This window comes from Neopelma chrysocephalum, unplaced genomic scaffold, assembly GCF_003984885.1.
Source record: "Neopelma chrysocephalum unplaced genomic scaffold, ASM398488v2 Primary Assembly neopelma1_23b, whole genome shotgun sequence".
Lineage (NCBI taxonomy): Eukaryota > Metazoa > Chordata > Aves > Passeriformes > Pipridae > Neopelma > Neopelma chrysocephalum.
The window spans coordinates 13,483,877-13,507,647 of NW_020897692.1; the positions used below are offsets into that span (position 1 = coordinate 13,483,877).

At 39.1% G+C, this 23,771-nt stretch overlaps 1 protein-coding gene across 1 annotated transcript in view; it reads left to right on the forward strand.

The window, feature by feature from the left end:
• The window catches only part of COL9A1 (collagen type IX alpha 1 chain), a 70,368-nt gene that overhangs the window by 3,712 nt on the left and 42,885 nt on the right, over window positions 1-23,771 (forward strand). Inside the window, exons 5-12 of the mRNA XM_027697929.1 lie at window positions 6,744-7,140; window positions 14,594-14,671; window positions 15,317-15,337; window positions 16,343-16,417; window positions 16,947-16,982; window positions 17,092-17,154; window positions 19,567-19,620; window positions 20,212-20,247. Coding sequence (XP_027553730.1) covers window positions 6,744-7,140; window positions 14,594-14,671; window positions 15,317-15,337; window positions 16,343-16,417; window positions 16,947-16,982; window positions 17,092-17,154; window positions 19,567-19,620; window positions 20,212-20,247 — 760 coding nt within the window. The remainder of the gene's footprint in view (window positions 1-6,743; window positions 7,141-14,593; window positions 14,672-15,316; window positions 15,338-16,342; window positions 16,418-16,946; window positions 16,983-17,091; window positions 17,155-19,566; window positions 19,621-20,211; window positions 20,248-23,771) is intronic.

The window sequence follows — 23,771 nt, forward strand, 5'->3', positions numbered from 1 at the left end:
GTGTGCCCCTCTCAGTAAGCTGACTCAGAAGAAGTGAACTTGGCAGTAAGCAGCTGAGGTTAACAGCACAGGAGTGGCACACCTTAGTTGTTTCGAGTAATTTTTTTTAAGACCAGAACCCTCCACACAATCTTTATAACGTGGATAGGGTTTCTTTTCATGTGAATTTGGGATATAAGCCTGAGCAGCATTATAGGGTTTAGCAAGTTATGTAGAACATGTCAAGAAGGGTTGACCCTCTTTAACGGCATGGCCATATCTCTGGTTTTCTCAGCCCAGGCGTCGCAGCAGCCCTGAACTCCTGCATTTCCCTCCAGCCACCCCTCTCTGCCCTTTATTCTCAACTAGACTATTTAACTGTAATATAGGTATTTCCAGGGGTACCAGCGGGCAGCAGCTGCACCCCACGGCGCCGGGGAGGGAAGGGAGAGGACGAGAGGGTAAAGGAGGGAAAGGGGAGGAGAGGGGAGAGGAGGAGAAGGGGAGAGGAGGGGAGGGAACGGAAGGGTAGGACAGGGCAGGGCAGGGCAGAGCCACCCGCACCACTGAGGAGCTGTCCGTGCCCGCGGTGCTGAAGCCGCTATAGCTGTGTCCGGGCGCTCACACGAAAGAGGGTGTCATCCTTCAGTCCCTGCCTCCGGCTCTGTGCGCTCCTGCTGAGCCAAGAGGTGCGGGAGGCAAAACTAGAGTCAGTTTGGAAAAAATGGCCGGCATGGTTTTCCCGAGCTGGATGCCTGATACAGCCTAAGTGCTGTAGTAGCACTGGGGAGGGACCCTCAACGAACAGGTTGGCAATTGTAAAATAACTTTTTAGACTAACACATGATGATTATACGGAGGCAGAGGAGCCCATGTTACAGTGGCGTGGGAATGAGAGGTCAATTGAATGGGCATGGCTCTGCATATTGATTTTGCTAAAACTGCAGCTAATGCCTTGAAAAGCTCACAGAGCTCTCTTAAAATGCTACTGATCTGTAGCTTTGTCCTTTTGCTGCTTAGCATGTTTGCCAAGGTGCACAAGTATATCACACAATGAACAGAAATGATTGCACACAAGTCTTAGCTTCTCCCATCATGCAAAAAAATTCTATCGGCCAATGTTTCTTCTAGCATAAAATCTACTGAAGAATCAATACAGTATTGTTTGTGTAATAAGTGTTTGTAATAACTTTGTGTGGAACTGCCATTACTCATACCTGTTTTCTCTGGACTTGGTGAACCCATCATTTTTCAATTTGATCTATGCACATGTTGTAAGTGTCCACCAGTTAGTAAACACAATATTAATACTGGTTATTTGGATAATAATTGTGTTTATCGTTAATTGAAAACTTAAAAATGTTCATGATACATTCCTATGTGTGGGAAAAGGGCTTGTTTTCTTTATGCATTGGAAGAAATCTTAAACCTTCAACTTCACAAATGGAACTGTGACATCACAAGGTCCCTCCTTGATCATATACACTGTTAAAATAAAAGACCATGGCATGGTTTGGGTGCAGACTAGTAAGCACCTCTTAAACAATTCCTGGGCACAGCTTGGTGGCTAGTATAGGCCACAGATCATTTCCAACACACAAGTTGCATGTAGTCAATATATTTTGGAAGTAAGCAGGTTTAAACTTTTTCATGCCATCTGAACTTAATATCAGAGAACAGTCCTGGGCCTAGCAAATTTATTTACATGCAGGTAGCCTACGAATCCAGAGATTATGCCTCTTTGCCTGAATCCTCATCTCACTGGAAAGCAGAGCAACATAAAAATTGAAGCTGCTTTCTGAGCATTGTTTATATTTGAGGTAGTAGTGTACTGTAGGCAACTTTGACAGGTGAGATGACAAACACATTATGATAAGAAATTATAAAGTGAAAATTGGAATTTTATAAAACTGTATCAGTAAGTTTGGAACATCCAGTGATTTTCATAGGCTGATTTTTCAGCTTTTTTTTTTCCTTTGGGAACAATGCTTCTCTGTGAAGTAATACTCCTCAAATGCATGTGCCTGAAGGTCTGGCTTTACTTCATCCAGCCACCAAAGTTCTTCAGGTGCTTTTCACTTTACATTACAAATAAGGTATCCAACATAGATATAGATGATGACATTGAAAAGACAAAATGCAGCTAAGAAGCTAATTAACTTATAAAAGAATTAATTAGCTCAGAACTGGATGTTTCTGAAGAATAAAGTTCAGCTGAGAGTAATGAGCCCTAACAAATGACTTCTGGCAAATGACTTAGGACAGATGATTTTTAAGAGTGCTGAGTTAAGTTTTATTTTTATTGCTTGTTCAATGGCTGCTAGGGAGTGCCTGCCAGGTCAGCTGTGATACCAGGTAGAAAGAGGAGATGCAGTCACAAGTGTCTCCAGATTGAACAAAGGAACCCCCAACCCAGGATACATGATACTGCATCATCATGAGGTTGGCCAGAGCAATTCCTACAGCCACCTCCAGTGAGTTGTGCTAACATTTCTAAAATTCTAAAATTTTAGCAAGGAGTAAGTTAACTCAGTGGGCAATGGAGCTCACCCAAGGAATTAACTCTGAAAGAAACCAATTTAATAAAATAAGCAGTTACTTCGTAGAATTTATATAGGTACATAGTTAACCATTTAACGTGCTCTGCTCTTGATGAATCCTGAAGTCAGAGGGATGGCTCAGGGTTTCCATCTGTGCTGGTTTAAAAGTTAACCAGCAGGGGAAATGAACTCAACTCAAAAGAGAGATTATAAGTCAGAATAACAATTTATTAAAATAATACAATAAGTACGATTATACAGACAGACAATTGGTTTTAACCCGCAAAACCCAAATGTATAACCCAGCACCCTGGGGCATGAACAAAAGTGGTGTTCCTTGCCCCCCCCCCCGAGTCCAAAGTAAAGGGAGAGGGGAAAAAACCTGCTGGTGGGAGAGCTGCTGTAGTCTGGTCAGAAAAATGGTGATTGCAGTCCAGTTGAGGGTGGTGGTCTCAGTCTGGTTGAGAGCGGTGAGCTGCAGACTGGTTGAGAGCAGTGGTCTGCAGTCTTCCTCTGGATCCCATGAGTGGTGCCAAGGTTCCAAAACTCCCAGTTTATATATTCTCCAGTTCAGGCGGGAGTGCTCAGTCCCTCCCTCAGAGAGGGGAATTCCATAAAAGGGTATCAGAGCAGGGAATTCCATAAAAGGGTATGAGGACAGGAACATCTTCCTACCTCGCAGGCCTCTACTGACAACAGTTTCTGGGAAATGGCATGGAAGGCCATAGAATACACAGTTTTGGGCTACACCCATCCAATGATGAATTGGTCCCAGCAGTTCTAACTAGGACACCATCACCTAGCCAGATGACTTACCTTGGTTATATTGATGCCTCGGTAGACTTAGCTTTGAAATCTCAAAGAAATATTCCCCGTAAGCACTCAAACTACAGGATTAATAAAAGTCTTAGGTATTTATGAAAGTGTTTCACAAGTTCCCCTAGATGAATTACAAATGTTTCAAACTTCCCACTCCCAGGTATTTTAAAAAAAGAGCAAATGTTCAAATATCTGATAAAAAATTGATCTGACTTTGTATACATTTCAAGCAGTTAATAATAGTCTGAGTACACAAGGAAAGCAGGACAAGAATGATTTTTTACAAACTTAAGATACAAAACTAAATTAAAAAAAAAAGGCTTTGATGGTTTATATACCTGGCAATTTTAAGTGGATAGGAAATGGGTAGGGACTGAAGCAATCCTTTGTGCTTGAAATATTTTTCTATATTAATTCTTCCTTTGCTCATTTACCTGAATCTAAATTTATATTTGCTGAATTCCCCCCCATAAATTAGTGGAATTGGAAACATGTATGTTAAAAATAATTTACCAAAATAATTTGAGTGCTTATATAGCTATCAGCTGTTTGATAAGATTCAAGAGCCCATTACTCTTCACTTTGCAGTGAGATGGAGGCATAACTTGTCTACAATTGTTTATTTAGATATCATGCTAAATTTGCCATGGATTACAAATATTTAATATTTTAAAGTGCTGTCTTCAGAAGGGTTTTGCCTATATAAGGATTACAGGCTTTGGGAAGAACTGCATTCCGAAATACACTGAAACCATGAAAGGATCATTACTGTTGGAGTTACTGAGATGAGAATCTGCCTCTGCTTTGCTTGTAGAATTATAGGTATAAATCTTACACAGTAGCAGTCCCCTGCAGAGTACCTTTCTGGTAATGGGTCATGCTTCATTATGTTGAGTCATGTTACTGATATTGAGTCTTTAAAGGCAGCAGTTCTTCTGGTTGATTATTAAAAGGTTTTTAGAATGTAAATAATTATTCATGTTTGTGCCCTGACTTTTTATCTTTAGTGCTCTATATAAATTTCTTATAATTTAACTTTTTCTTACCACTGTCAGAAGCTCTTACACAACTTCTCTTCTTTGTATATCTCTTGAAAAAGTTAACATATTTCTTTTCTATTTTAATGTCCAAAAAAAGAAGGAGAGCCTGTATAATGTCTTGGAAAGTACAAAATCTATAGCTAAATATGGTGCAAAAAATTCATTTGCCAATCTGGTATAAACAATCTTCTAATCAAAAAGTATGTTTACTTACTATTTTTTTTGTTTCTTTGGTTGTTTTGGGGTTTGTTTTTTTTTTTTTTTTGATAGTATAGTTTTATCAGCTGAGGTGGGATGAAAATGTGTGTGATGGTTTAATCAGTATTTCCATGACAGCAAAACTTAGTGCAGAGGAAGAATGAAAACCTCTCCACAGTGGGTCTGGAACTAGTACTGCTTCTTTTAGCTGTGGAGCTCTGTGTATCAGATCCCCAGAAGTCCCTGAACTTAATAGAGGAAGTGGAATGTCATGCCAAGGCTATTTAAAAATTACCTAACAACATCGCCTTCAATGTGGTAGTAGTAAAATCAGCTCTTCTGCAGAACAAACAGGGGATTCAGCAACTGAAGAGATAAATGACTCAGCTGAGCTAAGGTTTTAGCAGTAGAGGAGATTGAAATACTTGTTTAAGAGATATTACAGAGGAAGGACACAAAGGGCTGTAAAAGACATGTTGAACTGGATCAGCAGCTTAGTAAGAGTGAATGTGTGTCTGGATAGGGATAGGAAGTATCTTCTTTGAGCAGAAAGAATATGTAAGCATGTTGCATAAGCTAGAAGCCTAACACAAGGAGGGATAGGGGACAGTAGTAAACAGTGCAAAGTGCTCAGAACAGGGGGAAAGGTACAATGTCCACACATTGACATTTGCATTTGAGATGGCTAGAGCCAATAAAGTAGATAAAATTGTATCAAACAAAACCAGCTGAGATCGACTACTTCATCCACAGTCAACAGAGACACAATTCAGAGCAAATCACAGATTAAAGGTATTGGCAATGAGACCCCTCTTCAACTTTGTATATCTCCACACCTTGTATAATGAGCTAATTTTCCAGCTAAACATTCCCCTTTCTTATCTACTAGCTTTCATGTGTATGTAAAGGCTCGAGGGAAAAAGGAGAAACATCAGCAGTGTGGATAGTTTATTCCTACGGTGAAGCCACTGCTGCCGCTGTCAGGCTTGCCCTGTCCTCGCTGAAATCTGCTGAGGCTGTGCCGCTGCCTGCTGGAATAAAGCTGTACTACAGCTTGGGACATTAACTACAAAGTAGGGAGACTGCTTCTGGAAGTACTTGTTCTAAATCAGTAGTCATCAAGCATACAGAAAGAGAATTAATGTATTCCATTTTCCTGCTTTTTTAACTCTTACCCTAAATTTCAGAGTTCACTAATGCTGTCTAAATATTGATCTGCCAGTCAAATATCATCTTTATTCAAAATGCCTACTTGTCTGAGAAGTTGTTCTAATGAATGCTGGGACAAAATAGCTCTACATATCTTCATACTTAAGAAACTTATTCAAATACTTCTTCTTAAATGTGGATAGATGGCAAATACTGTATTGATATCAACTGGATATGACACTACAGTTTTATAATCTAAGGAATAGGAAAAGGCACATTTCTTAAATATTCTACTATATTCAGTGATGTATGTGAGATAAAAAATGATGTTACTATTTTGCACAGTGACACAGCCAGTCCTACCTGTGTTTCCAAATCTCACAATTATAGTAATTGCAAAAAAATTGAGATGTTTTATGTGTGGCAAATCTGTCCCTTCTACTTGTAGTCTTGTGGTTGAATGTCACAGGACATAATACATTTTTAGTGTGGGTTCTCACTATGCCTATATTTGTCAATGAATGATTTGTTGAACGATTTCTTTTGAAGAGATAGCTAAGACTTTAACAAAAGGGTTATTGGCAGGCTGAACAAGAAAATACATTTGCAAAAGACATTCTTATCAAAATCGAATCAGATCTGCACTATCTACTTGGGCAATTATGAAGTCACACTGGGTTGACTGATTTAATAAATCTAGTAGTGGGAAATACGATAATTGTAAGATATACTTTCTAAATCTGAAGTAGGAGTCCATCCATTAAACTTAGAAGGGTTATCATAAACATTGTGCAACGCTGGAAGAACCTGCATTTCTGAATCAGTTCCTTCTACAATTAGCAACACTAACGACTCAAAAAGACACTCTGTTTTGAGACTCTGCATGCAGAAGAACTTTGATACAAGCATGGTTGAAATATGGCTTCATTGAGTAATGGTTTCTCATTACTCTGTGGTGATATGTGGAGCTTTTCAGAACAAATGCACAATAATTCTACTGTATTTTTATCCTACACAGTGCTATATATTCCAACGGATTGCCTGACGAATATTCCTTTCTAACTACTTTTCGGATGACTGGGGCCACACTTCAGAAATACTGGACTATTTGGCAGATTCAGGACTTTTCAGGAAAAGAACAAGTTGGAGTGAATCTTAATGGTCAAACAAAAAGTGTTGAGTTTTCTTATAAAGGAGCAGATGGAAGACTACAAACGGCATCATTTTTGCATTTGCCTTTCTTGTTTGACTCCCAATGGCACAAGCTTATGATAATTGTGGAAGCAAACAGTGTCACACTCTTTATTGACTGTGTTAAAATAGAATCCTTAAGCATAAAACCAAAAGGGAAAATCAGCATTGACGGCTTTGCTGTGCTTGGAAAACTTAAAAATAATCCTGAAATTTCAGTTCCGGTAAGTTCCAAAACCTTCTATTAATGCAAAAAAGTGTTTTACATTAAATGTTTGGGGTTTTTTGTGCGGAATGCATCTTCAAATGATTTCTGAAAGCAGAAATGGCAAAAAATAACAACTCGTTGGCAGGTAAGTACTAGCTTTGCTTTTTGAATTTTGCACACATATATTTATACTGTGTAAATTAAGAGATGACCCAGAGCATGTCTACATCTCAATAATGAAAATTCTCAGACATCTACACTTCTTTCAATGGATTATACCAGCTGGGCATTCATGTGTGGAGTGTGATCTAGAAGGAAGTTTGAGGACATGGATTTGTGGGCTGTACCTCACACCAAAGAAAGTAAAACATTTATTGAGCAAGAACTGGGACTCCTCTCATATGCATGCACCAACCATCAGCTAGAGATAATTAAATGTGTCTCTGGCAGAATGAATATTTTAGATCATTAATGCAAAGGGATTAGCTCCTGTAAGGGAGATGGTGGAGATCCTTTTTGAGCCACTCTGAAGGAAATAAGAGACCTATGTTTAAACCTCAGTCCTAAATCAGAGATTATAATGAGTACCTTATACTTCAGGAGACTGCTGTAATCATTGTCCTTCCTAATATGACTGTGTTAACTGTTGCTTCTAGTATTTAAGTATCTTGAGTTTTTTGAAAAAGACTGACCTGGTGTAGATGATGCACTCTTAAAGAAGGTTTTTGTTTATAAATCCTGTGAGGGATAAGGGTAGCATTAGAGACTAGATCCAATCCAAGCAAAGGGCCCAGAATAGCTTAGACATAATACCTACCCATTTCCACAATACCTTCTCCTGGCTAGCTCAGGGCATTCCATTCCCACATCATGGCTGCTGTGAATCCCTTTGTTAGATATTTACCTTTCCCTGTGCATTGTAGTAGACACTTAAGCTCAGTCTAATTGTGGAAATATTTGTGCTCTTCAGCAACGAAAACTCAATATGAAAACCTCAGCATTTTATTATTTGATTATCTGATTTAGTTTCTGAGATAAACAATTAATATAAAACACATAAAAAGTGACATGCCTGTAATTTCCGACAGAAAGATATTTGTAGAATCTGCATTTTGCCTTTCAGACATGCATGAAAGTGTTTTCTCAGCTAGTGTTTTTTCAGCCGATGAGTTATATTGCACTTTATGCTGAATGATGTGACAAGTTTCTCCTACTGCGCCATTAAATGACATTTAGGACTTCGGAAACGCTACTTCTGGATTCACTTTTAGTTTAGAAGAAAATAGTTTCAAAACACAGTTGAAAAAAAAGCATAAAACATTGCTAAGTTCCATATATTATCCTCTTCATTCTCCAAGATTCCTTTTATATCAGTAGAGTACTCATTTCAAAACAAGTTGAATGAAAAAAAGAACCAGATACTTAATAAATTGTAACCATTTTCCACATCCCTATACTTAAGTTTTGCAACAACTTTGAAATAACGAGAGTGAAGTGAGACATAATTTTTAACTATATTACATGCTGTTTGCAAAAAAACGTAGATACAGGTTAATCAGCATTGTGTAAACCTGAAAGGGAAAACATTGCAACAAAAGAGGCATCTCATGTCTCATCACCTCTGTGAGCACAATTACTGTACTGCATTGCACTGAAACCAGTTTTACTTGAAGAATGCTGACAGAAAGCTTTCCCCGCTGTCTGAAAGGAGCTATTTAGGATGTTGCTATAAATGTGGATAAGGAAATATCTGAATAGCTGAAAGGTTATACTAATTCTGCTGAAAACAAAAAGTTAGTCTTTGAAAATATCATTCAAAAGTAACGAGCTGGAGCTGATAATGTGCTCATTAGCTGCATATGTATCTTAGCTTTGCTAACTGCTCTGTGATACTGGTGGATGAATGGATGGGTGGGATGATGAAAACATTACACATATTCTATGCATGTTACTAGGATGAAAAAAATCTATGTCAATATTGTTTTCTTCTTTGGAAATATATTTAGATTAAATGCCCAGAAAGCAATAGGTATTAATGTAATAGTTTTACAACAGCTAGTATACAATGCTACAGCAAACCAGACCCTCAAGTTAGACAAGAGGCATTCCTTTAAAAATGAGGAGGGTTCCTTTTGCCTGATTGAAGTAGTGATTAGAAATGGCAGCTTACAAATGAAGAGAGAGATGAGGTATTAAGGTCACCTTGTCAAGAACTGGGCTTTTTGCCCTTCCCTGTTGGTGCTCTGGGTGACTTTTGGCTATGATTAAAGACTTCAGGAAAAACAGGAGAGGAATTTTAAATTTGATCCCCTTTCCTCTCCAGCCCGTGTTTTGCAGAGACTTGTCCTTTACAGCAAGGTGTACAAATGAGGAACACTGATTACCCAAAGCTCTTCAGGCATCTTGTGGGGAAATGTGTCTAGCATTAAGTTCTGCTTTGTCTGTGTTTAAGAATGTACATAATTAGGCCCTTGTGTGAAGCTATGTTAACTATAGGACATCTTCAAGAGTGAAAGAACAAAATGGAATTAAATCAATTTTACAATTCACCACTTATTGCAGAAAATATTTATTTATACTTTTAGCATGTTTCTGGGAAGATTCAGTCATATGTAGTGTATTTTATGGAAAAAGTAAAATATTTGCCAATATAGGCCTTAAAACAGGATTATGATGCACACTTTTTGACAAAAAGAATAATGAAGTACTGAAACAAATTGTCAGGGAAGAAAGTTAGAGTCACACTATATTCTTAAACTGAGTCTGGATGTCTAAAAATATACTTTATTTCAGACAGAACTGTGGGTTTGACATTAGACTCACTAGATTGAATTGCATGGCCTGTGCTGTGAAGCCAGGAATGACAATGGTAGTGGTCCAATCTAATATTATAAAAATGTAGATTTAGGAAGACCATATGCTTTGAAATTATGATAAAGAAATTACATAATCTGATGGACTAGTAATTTTAAAATGTCTGTTTATATTGCAGAAAGTTCTGCTTTAGCCTGTGCACTTTGTTTTTCTTTAAATTGACTAAATGAATCTGTGCTTGGGGATATTCTAGGCTTATCCTTTAACTTGCTTGACTACAGTCAGTTTAAACATCTCAACAGTCTTGGGTATTTAATATGCTCCAGGCACAATTTCTAAGTTACTTCCAGGCATTGTTAAACTATATTACTTCTGGTGATACTACACAGACATAAATTGTGTGTTTCCTATTCTTTTTTTTCCAGCATTCTGTGAGTACTCTATTTATCTTGCAGAAGAAGTCAACTTCTTATAGGTTCACTGTAATACATATAATTTTAAAAGAGGTTCTTTATTGCTTGTTGTTGCTATGACTGCCTGGGAGAGCAATAGATATAGTTCCATTAGAAACTGCATCTTAACTTTGAGCCTTTACAAAGATTTACTCCAGGATTTCTGGCATATTTTACAGAGGGCAAATTTTTATACAGGTTTAGAGATGCCTTTTGTCCTTTTTTTTGATAAAAAAAGAAAATAGCTCTTTTTATATAAAAGTAATTCAAATAATCCACTATAAACTCTAAGCAATGTGAGATATAACATTATTTTAAAACTGAAAGGAATTTACTTCCTAAATCACATGTTTTTTATAGGAAGGTAGGGGAATTAATTTCTTACTGCTCAAAGTATAATTGCTGTGAGATGATATAATTGCCTTAGTTTCTGCAATTTCAGAGGCATTAACATGATTATGTCGTAACAGACACTAAACACTTTGCTAGAAGTGACCCTTGATCATTATTTGATCAACATTTAATGCTGCTAGGGCATTGAAAAGTTGAGGGCAGCTACATGACTTGTAATGTCTAAGAGGATGTTGCTAATCAATACTTGATGAACAGAGATTAATTTACACCACAGAACAGATTGTGTTCATGAACTATAAAAAGTCACATCTCAGTTTGGGGTTTTTTTCACCTTGTGAAATCTCACAACCATAAGGCTGAACCCTTGGCAGTGGAAAGTCAAATAATGGCAGAATTGGCTGTACTGTTTGAAGGTTTTGAAAAAAGATGCAAGCAAAATGAAGCTCTAAAATCTATTATAGAGATGTAGAAAAATGGATAAAACTCATTTAAAATAGCTCTAGAATGAGATTCTAGTTTATTCTCAGTTGCTTAACAAATGTACAAACAGTTAAACAGTTGATAGCAGGCCTCTCTTAGAAGAAACATAGGTATCCTTGACAAAAAATTGTAGAAAACTTCCACCTGTAAATTGCTTAGCTGAGTTGTATTTCCCCTGAAGGGATGTCTTCCCCTGAATCATCACCAAGCCAACAATAGCCCAGTGGGGTACAAGGAGCCAGTTCTCCCAGAAGAGACCTAAAACTGTGCTCTGAGAGTCATGGTTTTCCTTAAAGCCTACGGTACTGCTAAATGCATCCCTGTGACTAATGCTATCCTAAAAATACTACTCTATATATTTAGGTCTCATTTACATCTTATTTAACTTTCACCTCTCTCACCTAAAGCACTAATAAGACAACTGAATTATGTAGTTGATACTGAGATGTGCAAAGCTGTGGGCATTTGCAGGCATTTCCATAGAACTTAAGAGGACAAAAGAACGAACAGACAGACACAGCTAATCTAATTATATCTGTGCTGACTAAGAAATTAAGATGAAACAGAAATCCTGTAGGAAACCTGGAAAATATGTCAGCAATATTGACCCATGAATCTTAAACATCTGTTGTGGTTTAACCTCAGATAGCAACTCAGCCCAACAGAGCCGCTTGCTCCCTCAACCCCATGGTGAGGTTGGGGAGAGAATAATAAAAGTGAGAAAACTCATGGGTTGAGATAAAGACAGTGTAATAGGTAAAGCTAAAGCCATGAATAAAGCAAAGTAAACCAAGGAATTAATTCACCATTTCCATGGGCAGGCATGTTTTTAGCCATCCCCAGGAAAGCAGGGCTCCATCGCCCATAATGGTGTCTTGGGAAGACAAACACCATCAAAGTACCTCCCCCTTCCTTTTATGAAGATTATCTTCACAAAAAAAAACCCTGCAGAATGTGCTGATGTGTATATTTGCTGCTGGTGGTATGTCTTAAATAATTTTTTACAGTGTTTACAGATTTTGTACTGTTTTATAAGTCAAAAGCACAACTCCAGACCACTGATTTCAGTAACAGTTGCTACTGATCAGCTTTTTTGCATAACTGTATCCAAATGCTTCCTTTCAGATGTCCAATTCCCTCCTCCTGCCCCATGCAGAATGTTCTCTTATAAGGCTATTTTGATTTAAATAATTTGTCAGCACGATATAAGAATCATGAAGCGAAAGCAGGCTCATTCAGCGGCATTTGTCTGTCTTTTCCAAAAGCTGTACTTTCTTTTTTTACCACTTTTCACTCCATTTACTTCCAAACTTACAGTTTCTGCAGAAAGGGAACCATTTCCACAGCCTTGCTCATTTGCTCTCATGAATGAGGGAAGCATTCTAAGAAAAGAAGTGTAGAATGACACAATTTCAGATTACATGCAGTATTTCCTAACTACTGAGTGGATGATTTATCACTTTTAATATTATTTATTATAACTTTAATTTAATATTAAACAGTCAAATAGAAAAATTAGAAGTTCTGTCATTTAAAGCCATGTATAATAAGAAACAGATTATTAGTTTAATCATAAATAGTTTATAAACTGCTTTAGAGTCAGTTATAGATCTCTTTCCCACTTCAAGTAAGCTTTGGAAGTGAAAAATGTAGAGACTCAGGACTCAGAATCCAGATGTACACATAGGTATCATTTGATCCCATTTTGATGTCTTTTTATGAGTCCTTGTTCTCAGACTCCAGATACCCTCTTATTTTTATTATTGTATGGCTGCCTTGTAGCATTAATTAGTATTAGTATATATTCAGTTCTTTTATATGTACATTGTGATACTCAATTGGCTATTATTACGAACTAAGAAACGTTTGAAAATGAGAAGTGGATAAAGGAGGGAGAGAATTGACTCAGAGATGGTCGTGTCAGATAACAGGTAAAAGAAACAACTGCTTCCATTGTGCTCTAGTCTCAGCACTCTGGAAACTGTGATGACTGCCAAGTAAACGAACACTAGAGAGGCGATAAAGAGGATTTCAGGAGTGGTAGTACTGAAGTGATGAAGGTGAAAGCCAAAAAAAAAAAAAGAAAAGCAGCAACTTTTCAATTTTTGGATATGTGGTGTCTTGCAGAGATTTTAAAGGACTTCAGACTCGGAGCATTTACAAGCTTTTTCAGTCAGTAAGCAACTAAGTAAGGATGGTGGCCAGTCTGCCTTCTGCATCATTTATGGGTTGGGACTGAAGAGTGCAATTAGATATCCCACAGGGAGCACAGAATGCAGCCAGGAAGCAACAAGACATGATATTGTGAGAGTGACAGTGGGGAGCTACTTTAGCTCGTGGAATAGGAAGAAAGACCTAGAGAGGCAAAGAAATGAGAACTGAAAGCCCCTGGACACTCACTTCTATTTTCTGCTTCTCAGAAAAAATAGAGCACTCGCATGAAAAAGACTATGATTTATGTTGTACAAAGTAAAAACAAAACCAAAACATCTCTTTCTCCCCAATTCCTCAGCCCTCCATAATAAAAAGAAAGGAATAGAAGCCTCGAACTGTTATCCTCAAACTGAAAAATCTCTGGATAAACCACTCAGTGTTCATAAGCCACGCCGATACTATGTGTGATGTGAAGGGAAAACAATACAGGACTAAAACTTAGATACAATGAATATGCACCATTTAATATGCTTCTGGTACTTAAAATTCCACCTGATGCACTATATATCAATGTATATAATTCTGAAGCTTTATGTTTGAGTGATTCTGTAACTTTTAGCACAGGGTTTGTTTTTTAATCTATATAGCACATCAAGTGAATTTCGGTTGCAGCTTCTGAGAAGAGGTTTGGCTTAATCCTGTGTCATTTTCCAGCAGCAAATACAAGTATTCAAAGAAGATATGAAATTGTACAGAAGTATATTACTCAATTGCAGTCTGTCGCCAGTGTGCCTATAAACCTGCTTTTTGAACTTCTCACACTTGGACCATATTTCCATCCTCAGACCTACCATTCTCCGTGGGCACAACTATCCACTTAGAGGAAAACTTGGACTTCCAACTCAGAATATTCTGTGATTCTGTGACCATGCAGTGTGAGGAAAAATGCAGTGTTTATAAAGAATATGCAAAAAATACACCTGATGAATCTTCCCTTCTCCTTAAATCCCTCGGCTGCTGTTTGAAAGACCTCTGCAGTTAGGGGTTGGCTAATGCACTGCTCCGGGCCCAGCTTTCCCGTACACACCTGTAGCTGTTGTCATTGAATACCCATCATTTGAAACTCGCCGTGGTGTGCCAGTATTCCTCCTCTTACACCCTCCGCCAGCGTGACCCTCTGACCCGAATTAACATGATCTTTATCTCCTTTGCCAGTTCGAAATCCAGTGGATGGTGATTCACTGCGACCCCTTGCGGCCCCAGCGCGAAGGCTGCGGAGAGCTGCCAGCCCGGGTGAGAGACCTGTCCTGCCTTGCCCTGTTCTGTCCTGTCTTGTCTTGTCCTTCCCTGTCCGCCGCTGCAGCCCACAGGAGCCTCGCTCTTAGACACTCTTCCTGACCGGAGATGCTCTTTTTTACCATACCTGCATGGAATTTGGTGCCTTTAGAAATCCAACCCCCCAGAGCAGCAGCAGCGGCCTCATTTTAACCCTTCCGTGACTTGCTTCCTCTCCCGCCCCTCACCTGCTGCTTGGCTGGGACACCGCTGGGCTCTGTGCCTCGCAGGCGGGGGAATTGTCGCGGCCGGCTCCCCGCAGCTGCCCCCGTTCCCGGGGAACCCGCGGGGGACGGCGAGGGTCGATCCCCAGGCAACAGCAGCCGGGCAAAGGGTTAAAGCGCCACTGGCACTCAGTCTTCCACTTCCCGGCCGCCAGCGTTCCTCCAATCCCCGCGACCCTCCCCAGGGCCGGGCAGCAGCCGGGAGGGGCTGCAGCTGGTTCACCTTTCGCCCGCCCCGGCAGCCAGAGGCTGCTCCCTCCATCCATGGCCCGGGCTCTGCGGGGCATCCTGCCCCTGGGGCTCTACCTGCAGGCGCTTTGCCTCTGCCTGGCTCAAGTAAGTTCATTCCGACTTTGACTCTTTTTCTTCTCCCTTGCAGATAAGCCAGACGGTAATCGAGGTAAGTGTGAGGGAAAGGACGGTGCTCAGGGTTCAGATGCAGAAGGACTGAAGGCCACTCTGCCATACCCTACTGCCGACCCGCGGGTGTGTCTGTGGGGGTGTGCGTGTGTGTGTCTGTGTGTCTGTGTGCTACCTGGTGGGCATCGGGCAGGTGCCTGGTGACATGGCGGGGCTTGAGCTCCACGTAAAACTACCGCTGGACGGATTATTTCTGGGAAGACTGGTGTGCGGAGGAAAGGTGTCCAGAGCAGTAGCGCTGGGGGGAGCAAGGGGCCACGCTCAGGGCTCGGGCCAGCCTCCTGCTCACAGAGCCTCGTTGTGGGGCCGCGGGCAGAGCTCGCTCCAAAGAAAACAGAGTCCCCCATTATAGGCACGGAGACGTGTAAAAAGCCTTTCCCTGGGTTTCCACAAGTTGGTGGCGCCTGCCGCCTCCCCTCGGGAGCCTGGAGCTTTGAGAAAGCGCCTCTGTAGATGCTAATGTAATCCTCAGGAACCAGGGGAAGCTACTGAACCTCTCAGTGAAAAAAGGGAAAAGGTTTTTCTAAATTTTTTTTGCTAGCACGAACTCTCAGGAAGACTGTCTCCTTTGTGTTGGCTGAATGAGTAATTAGAGTAGCATAGTGAATTTTGGTGTTTGATTGGCAAAGATCACTTTTATTTCTGTCACCCTGTCATTGCCGTGTGGCATTCAGATCCTGCTTGGTGGGGAGCTGAGCCCTCCTCGCCTTGCCCTGGTCCTGCTAGCATTGTGGGGCACAGGAGGTTGGCTGGGCCCAGGGAGCGGGGTTTAGCACCTTCCCCATTCCACTCCTGGGGGGAGTGTTCCTAGTTATGGCAGCCAAAATGGGATATAGGGCCCGTGATATATATCGAGTGAGGACACAGCTCCTCATCACAGCTGTGAGCCCCTGACTAATCTCTAGCCTCTCATTATGCCTGTCTCCCCAGACTGGCTCGGTGGTTTGCCAGGCTCTAATTTCTCTTTTTTTTTACTCTTTGTCAGAGAGGTGTCCCTGGTCCACCAGGCCCCCCGGGTCCACCAGGGCCACCAGGAGTTCCTGGTATTGATGGCATTGATGTAAGTGTCCTGCCTTGGAATAGGAAATGCCTTGAGTTGTACCTCTGTTGTCTGTCAGCATTTTACCCCAAGAAGCTTGAATTTGGCTGCATGTACGCATAAGAATTGATGAGTCTCATATTCTGTAGTTGGCTGGAGTGAGGGGGAAGTGGCCTTTGAGATTATGTGAAAAATTTAGGATTATTTATTTTATGTAATCAGCATCATATGCTGTGATTATCTGGCTTAGATGGGGTGTAGGAGTTTTATAAATCTAATCTCAAAAGGGATTATGTAGAATCACTCATGCTGTATCATGATAAGGATTCGTGGCGTTATTCCTGATAGGCACTGTTATGCATTTTCTCTTGAGTCCTGCCAGAAGTTTCTGTTGGACTGTAATAGAGGTCATGTGGATTTAATATTAATTTTCTACAATAAGAATCAGTTCAGGATTATTTCTGATAATCTGTAAATTGGTGTTTCTCATGAAGGACCATAAAAGTTTGCTGTAGTTCTGGCTAACACCTTCCTTTTCATATCTTGTTAGGGGGAGAGAGGTCCAAGTGGCCCTCCTGGTCCACCGGTAAGTGATTTCAGCTACTTTGCATTTGCTCCTTTGAGAGAAGAGGTTTTGAGTTTTGTTTGTGTTTCCCTCTCTGAAACATGCTTAACTGTTCATTTAAATCCTGAAGGGTCCAGATGGGGATGCAGGCAAACCAGGATCCCCTGGGTTGCCTGGAGAGCCGGGAGCTGATGTGAGTAAACTTGATTTTCTGGAATTTCGTCTTTATTTTTTTTAAGGAAAAATAGTTGAGTTTAGTCTATTTCTGGAGAAGTATGATTTCCTTTTGAGTTCTCTGTCTTCCTCATAGCTGCCACTGACTGCAAGAGGTGCTTGTGGTGGGAGAGGAGCTTTCCTGCGAGCTAAAGATGCCCTTTCGGTGGAGCACAGCTGGGCTGAGCACTGCCAGGGCAGCAGCTGAGACGTAGCACAAGGGCTGTCGGTGCTGCCACTCTGCTCTGGAGAGGGCACTGGGCAGCAGTGCTGTGGTGGGGAAACATCCTACCACCTCTGGAAGCTGCCTCTGGTAGCAGGGCAGGGCAGCAAGGGCATGAGGAGGATCTGCTGATGCATCTTCCTGTCCCTGTGGAAAATAATATAGATCAAAGTTTCAACATCATCTAGTGTTGATGGCCTGTTAGGTTGTATCTCTTGAATAAATTTGTGGCAATAAAAACACTTTCAAACAGATTTCGGAAACTCTTCATATTTTTCTCTCTTGAGAGCAGTGTTGGAAAGCATTTCTTGCTATGAAGCAAGATTGTTGCATTAGTACTTAGGTCTTATGCCAGGAGGTAGGCAAGCTTATGTTTAATTTACATATGTAGAAGTATGCTTTTAACATTTAAAACATCAAAAATATAGATTATATACAATAAACTAACATATTAGAGAGTATTACAAATTATGAATATGAAAAAGCCTAGTATCTATTTAAGGTTGCAATGCTGTTAGAGGTGAAATTTTGATTTGCTTTTGAGAAGAGATTTAGTGGACATGGAGCTGGAACAGGCTTTCATTAAACTGTTCAGATTTCAAATCTGTAAGAGCAGTTGGGCTTTGTAAGTGGGATCTCATACCACTTCATTTTTTCCTGAAAACAATACAGGCCCATAAGCCATTTGTCATCATCATCATGGCTAGGCTTCGCGAACGAAGATTTGGAAAGGGCTCTACCCACGTTTGTTACAAGCGCACTGGTGGCTAAAAAGGCCCATACGAGACAGGCACGTCCGGTTGCAAAAGGCACAGCAGAAAGACTCCTTAGGTGGTAAAATTTGCAAGGCACGATTCTTTCTGCGTTGTCTTTTCTCCTCAAGAGTGATCCTGCATGCTTTCTCAAAGGCATCAGCAGCATTCTAGATAGTGTGTCTCCAGACCTCCCTATTTGAGGCCAGAGTAGACCAGTTATGTTGATCAATATGGCCGAGGCTGAGGTGTTGTTTCAGGGAGTCCTTGTAAGGCCATTTGTACCTGGTTACAAAAACCCATAAGCAGATCTTTAAAAATCATTGCCTCTTGTAATATTCACTTAAGGGATAGTTTTATTTTCCTTGCCAAAATTCATGGGAACACAATCAAATGAAACAGAACACACTAAACTTAGCTCAGCTTTTGATATTTGTTCACACTTGCATATTCCCTTGTATTAGTAGATGAATGAAAATGTAGTACTAGAATACAGTCTTCTGAAATGTTGAACCTTTTTTATTTTCACTTGAAGACAAAACATGGGACCTTACTGTACTCCCACTATGCATTTAACTTTTAATTCGAGTTTTAGATTTATAGTACCTTTTGTATTTAATTGGTGAGGCAGTTCTGACTTTTTAAATCTCATTTTATTTCATGAATTATTTCAGTGTCAGATTTAATAGACTGTGAAAAGATACTGTACAGTAATTGCCTCTAATGATCATGTAAGCTTTCAAAAGCAAATTGTCAGAACAATTGTGTGAACACTGAACTGCTGGAAGTGTACCAAAAAAAGGGGAAGTGTAGCAAAATGGAAAAGTATCGGACAAACATAGAAGAAAAACTCTTATGGATATCTGGAAGTTTCTAAGCCATATAAACTGGCTATAAAATTGGAAACAAAAAGAAACAAAAGAACTCTAAACGAATTTGGAGTTATAATACCACGGTTGCTTTTTAATTTTATCCAGATTGACAAGTGGGTTCAAGGACTAGCTTTAAATCTGGCCTGGCAGCTTTGTTGACTTTTTTTTTGTGTATGTGGGTGTTGTTACTGAATGGTTTACTTGAAATGGAAAACACAGTTTTTGGTTTTTAAGCTGAGCCATGAACTAAATTCACCAACCTCCCATTGAGAGGAAATAAGACTGTGAGATCATGTTTTATTTAATAATGATTTAACTGCATCATTTTTGAAGACACATATCACTGGCACTAATGTTTGTCACCAGAAGCTAGTATTTTGAACTTGTGCAATTCTATCTGTACATGTAGATATTTGAATTGTAAGTCTCCTGCAGTTACTTATTTCATTTAATAGCTTCATAATTCTATGTTTTAGAATGTTTTCTGTTGTAATTAAGAAAACCACATAACCCTTGCATTAACACTATATGCACTACTTCCAAAGGGATTCACAGGACCTGATGGTTCACGTGGAGCCCCAGGACCAAAAGGACAGAAGGTAAGAACAAAATTATGCATGAAATAATGGATTTTTTTTAAAGCAGGATTTCTGTTTGTCTCTATGCAACTAATAATATGCTGCAGTCTTTCTGACAATATTAAAATATCTATAGTGTACAGGCCCTTTTCACACAGTACAAAGCAGCTTCCATTCCCCCAGTCAGCAGCAAGGAATGGTGACATTACAATGGTGACATCAAGGCTGAGCATTTTTGGTAGTAGTGAGGCTCTTTTAGTCTTGTTTGTAATTGTGACACTGTAATATGCAGTGAAACCTGACTTCATCAGCAATCGTACAAATGAAATATAGATCAGAAGTCAGAGTGATCAGAAACCAGCATGTTTGAATTTTTTTGGGATAGGGGAAACAAAAGCCCCGAGGCTGTATCTTTTTAATACTGAGGAAGTATTTCCTTTGTATCAAATCTTACTGAAACCAACATAGCATTAATGAAGTGAATAATACTTACAGACTATGTCCACTAAATATAGAAAAGATCCCCAAAAGATAACAACATTTTCCTGTATGTTTTTTACAAAACTTTATGGCTAATGGCTCTTGAAAAACTGATTTTTTTGTCTTTTAAAGGGTGAGCCAGGACTGCCAGGTGCTCGTGGACTTCCAGTAAGTAATATGTTTAGTATATGAAGAAGATTTTTACACCTTAGGTATTAATATGAAGGATTCTTACCACTAAATGTAGTGAAGAAAAGTCAAAAACTGTTTCTGAGGTTTCAAAAAACTCATAAGTTATTAAAGTAGTACTTCAAGGAACCTTTTTGTCTTTATATCAAAGTGTGCAAATATTATGTTTGGTTTGTATGCTATAGAGAGGAGTGTGTGTGATGTGGTCCAAAGTTTTGGACTTACACCATTATTTTCCATTTCTTTGTGAAAATGCTATAGAGACAAGAGAGCCCATGTTTCATTTGCATAGTCTACAGTTATTCCTATTTTCAGCTCCTTGCCATGTGTGTAAATGGGATCACTGAAGTCTAAATGCTGTAATAGATGCCCTTGGCTGTTCTGAAAACAAGACAAAATATGAGAAAGGACACACAAAGGGTACTGTTCCAGTTGGCGTGCAGATGGGTTTAACATCTACTTTTAGGGGCTGAAAATAATTGTGAACTTTAGGAATTTTACAGGTTGAAGAAGTGAGTGATGAATGGCATGTAGAAATTTAGATTAGGAAAAAACCTCAAGGAATATGAATAATGGAACAAGACGGCTAGATTAAATTGTAATAGGGCTGCACATAATGTAATTAAAAATTAGATTCATATTGGAAAAATGATTTAAATTAAATAGAAGAGGCATTGTATTCCAGTATACCACTCCTTGTATGTTTGAATTTTTGACCCTGTCCTGTTAACTCTCATTAAATTTATGATAAACAATCATTTTGATACTTGGCCAGAGAGAAAATGATAAAGTTATTCTTGTAGTTGTTACATTATAGACATGTTAAAATTTAGGATTAATCACTTTGTGGGCATTTTACTTTAATTTTCATGGATGGTGTTTCTTACCTGAAAATCTGGAATGTAGGTAATACTTTTATAATGTCTTGTCAATATATAGACTCAATATATGAGCAAAATTTAGTCACAGAAAACAGCAGAACTGAGGTAGCTTCTAGGTAGACTGAAACCTTTACATTTTTCTGTTAGGGGCTTGAGGTTTTTAGTTTGTTTATTCTAATTTTTTTGCTGTCACATATTAGCGGAAATAATTTCTGGGTTGTATGCAATGCATTATAAAATGTGAAGCTACAATGAAGAGGTAGTTTAACTCTGTCAGGTATGTTATGGGAAAAAATGAATAGAGAGATGGAGCACATTGGGATTGTTTAGCCTGGAAAAGAGAAGGCTTTGGATTGACCTAATTGCAGCCTTCCAGTACCTAAAGAGAGCCTTCAAGAAAGATGGAGAGGGACTTTTTACAAGGGCATGTAGTGATAGGACAAAGGGGAAATGGCTTTAAACTGAAAGAGAGTAGATTAGGATTAGATATCAGAAGAAATTATTTACTGTGAGAGTGGTGAGGCACTGGAACTGGTTGCCCAGACAAGTTGTGGATGCCCCATCCCTGGAAGTGTTCAAGGCCAAGTTGGATGGGGCACTGAGCAGCCTCGTCTAGTGAAAGGTGTCCCTGCCCATGGCATTGTAACTAGATGGTCTTTAAGGTCCCTTCCAAACCAAGCCATTCTATGATTATATGACTGGAAAAAATAGGAAAATAAAACTCAATTCCAGAAATACTTGGTTAAAATACTGTAGTATTTTAGCCTGTCAACTGAAATAAAAACTGACTTTAGCTCCCCATTAACAGACTAACATGAGAACAAATAATTTAAGAGCCTCCAGAAAAAGTGTGTATATAAAATATGTATGAAGAGGGTTAATTTCAATTTTGACGAAGAGATGCTACTTTGCGAAAGCAGAAAACTGGACCAACTTGTCAAGATTGAATGCGGATTCTGTTCAGAGCAGCAGTTCTTTTGTCACATGATATTTTGAGACTGTAAAAGCAATAAATATGCTAAGGTTTTGGACCATTGTTCAAAGCTGAGTGATTTTTGTTTGCCCTGAGACTCTCAACCTTAAGGCGATAATGCTTCAATGAACCTCAGTAGGGATTGCTTTTGGAGTTGTCCTACTTCTGCTTAATAAGCAGCTGAAGCTTGTATTTTAAGGTGAATGTACAGGAATATTTATAGTGAGGAAATGAGAATTCTTATTTATTTAAAGAAAAAAGAAGTTGGATATACTTAGTCACCTTGTGACTAAGTACCGTTAATAAATATTAATAAGTATTATTTATTACCCTTGTACTTACTAAAGTTAGGATTAATCCTTGGACCTCACATGTTAGGAAGAAGCCTAGTGTTTGATTTTGTAGCTCCATGGTTGTTAACCTGTGCATGCTGAATCCATGTGGAAAGATTAATGCTCAAAATAAATCTCTCAGGAAAGCTTATATAAATGCAATTTTCCCTTTGATGAATGGCTGTAAGCTACTGAAGAAATCACACAGTTACGGAAGATTCTCAAAATGGCCAGCACTTGTCATCTCACCTTCAGTGAGATTAAACCTAATAACAACAACAACAACAACAAAACCAAACCAAAACAAAAAACCCCAAACCCCCAAAAAGGTAGAAGTGGTAGTGCTGGAGTGTGATCGTTCTAATTTTCAGATACAGAGACTTTGGAGAAACTTTTACTACAAACGTGAAGCAATGGGGTTGTTTAACCTTTGCAGGTCTTTTGTTTGATCCGTGAGACCTCGTTTACTAGAAACATATTGAGCACACTTATGAATCTGTGTATTAACTGTGTGATTAGCTGAGTGTTTAGGTGTAATTATGCACTGCTTTGAATTCAGTCAGTGACCTTTTGCAAATGGAGTAGTCCCTGGATGGTTATCCAAAGAGTTCATTTCTCACAAAATCTCCTTGCTTAAGTTGTTAAAATGCTCAGTGCAAAAAGAAAACCAGAAGCCTTGGCTACAACATTAATTAGTTTTAAATTATTATCAGTGTTTTTCAAGCTCATCCACTGGAATTTATCAGCCAAGTTAGGACTTCAGGTTAACTTCTAGAAAGAATATTAAGGATGTAATGTTTTATACACAGCATTTGCTTTTCTGCTTTTGTCACTTTTTCTTCCCCAGAATGTATCCTGGCAATCTTCAGTTACCATCTTTTACTTTCCCTTTCCTCTGGTTTTTTTCCTGCTTCATTTCTCAGATAACTGTGTTAAATATTTCACAGAATATTCTGGGTTGGAAGGGACCCACAAGGATCATTGAGTCCAACTCTTAAGTGAATGTCCCATATAGGGATCGAACCACAACCTTGATCATTTAGTTTTAATTTATTCTTTGTCTCATCTGTTGGGCAGATAATGTTTTAAATGACAGGTTTACAAAATTTGTAGAATACTTCTGATTAATTCAAGCAATTTTTTTTCAGAAGAAATTTAAATATGCTGATATCTCTGATCTGATCCTGGTAAATGGACCTGCTACATTCAGTGCATGTATTACACTCTTCAGTCCATTCTCTCTGTTAAGTTTCCTCAAACTTTACTATGAGCTGATATATTTCTAGTGGTTTACGCATCTGGCATATGGGTAGGATT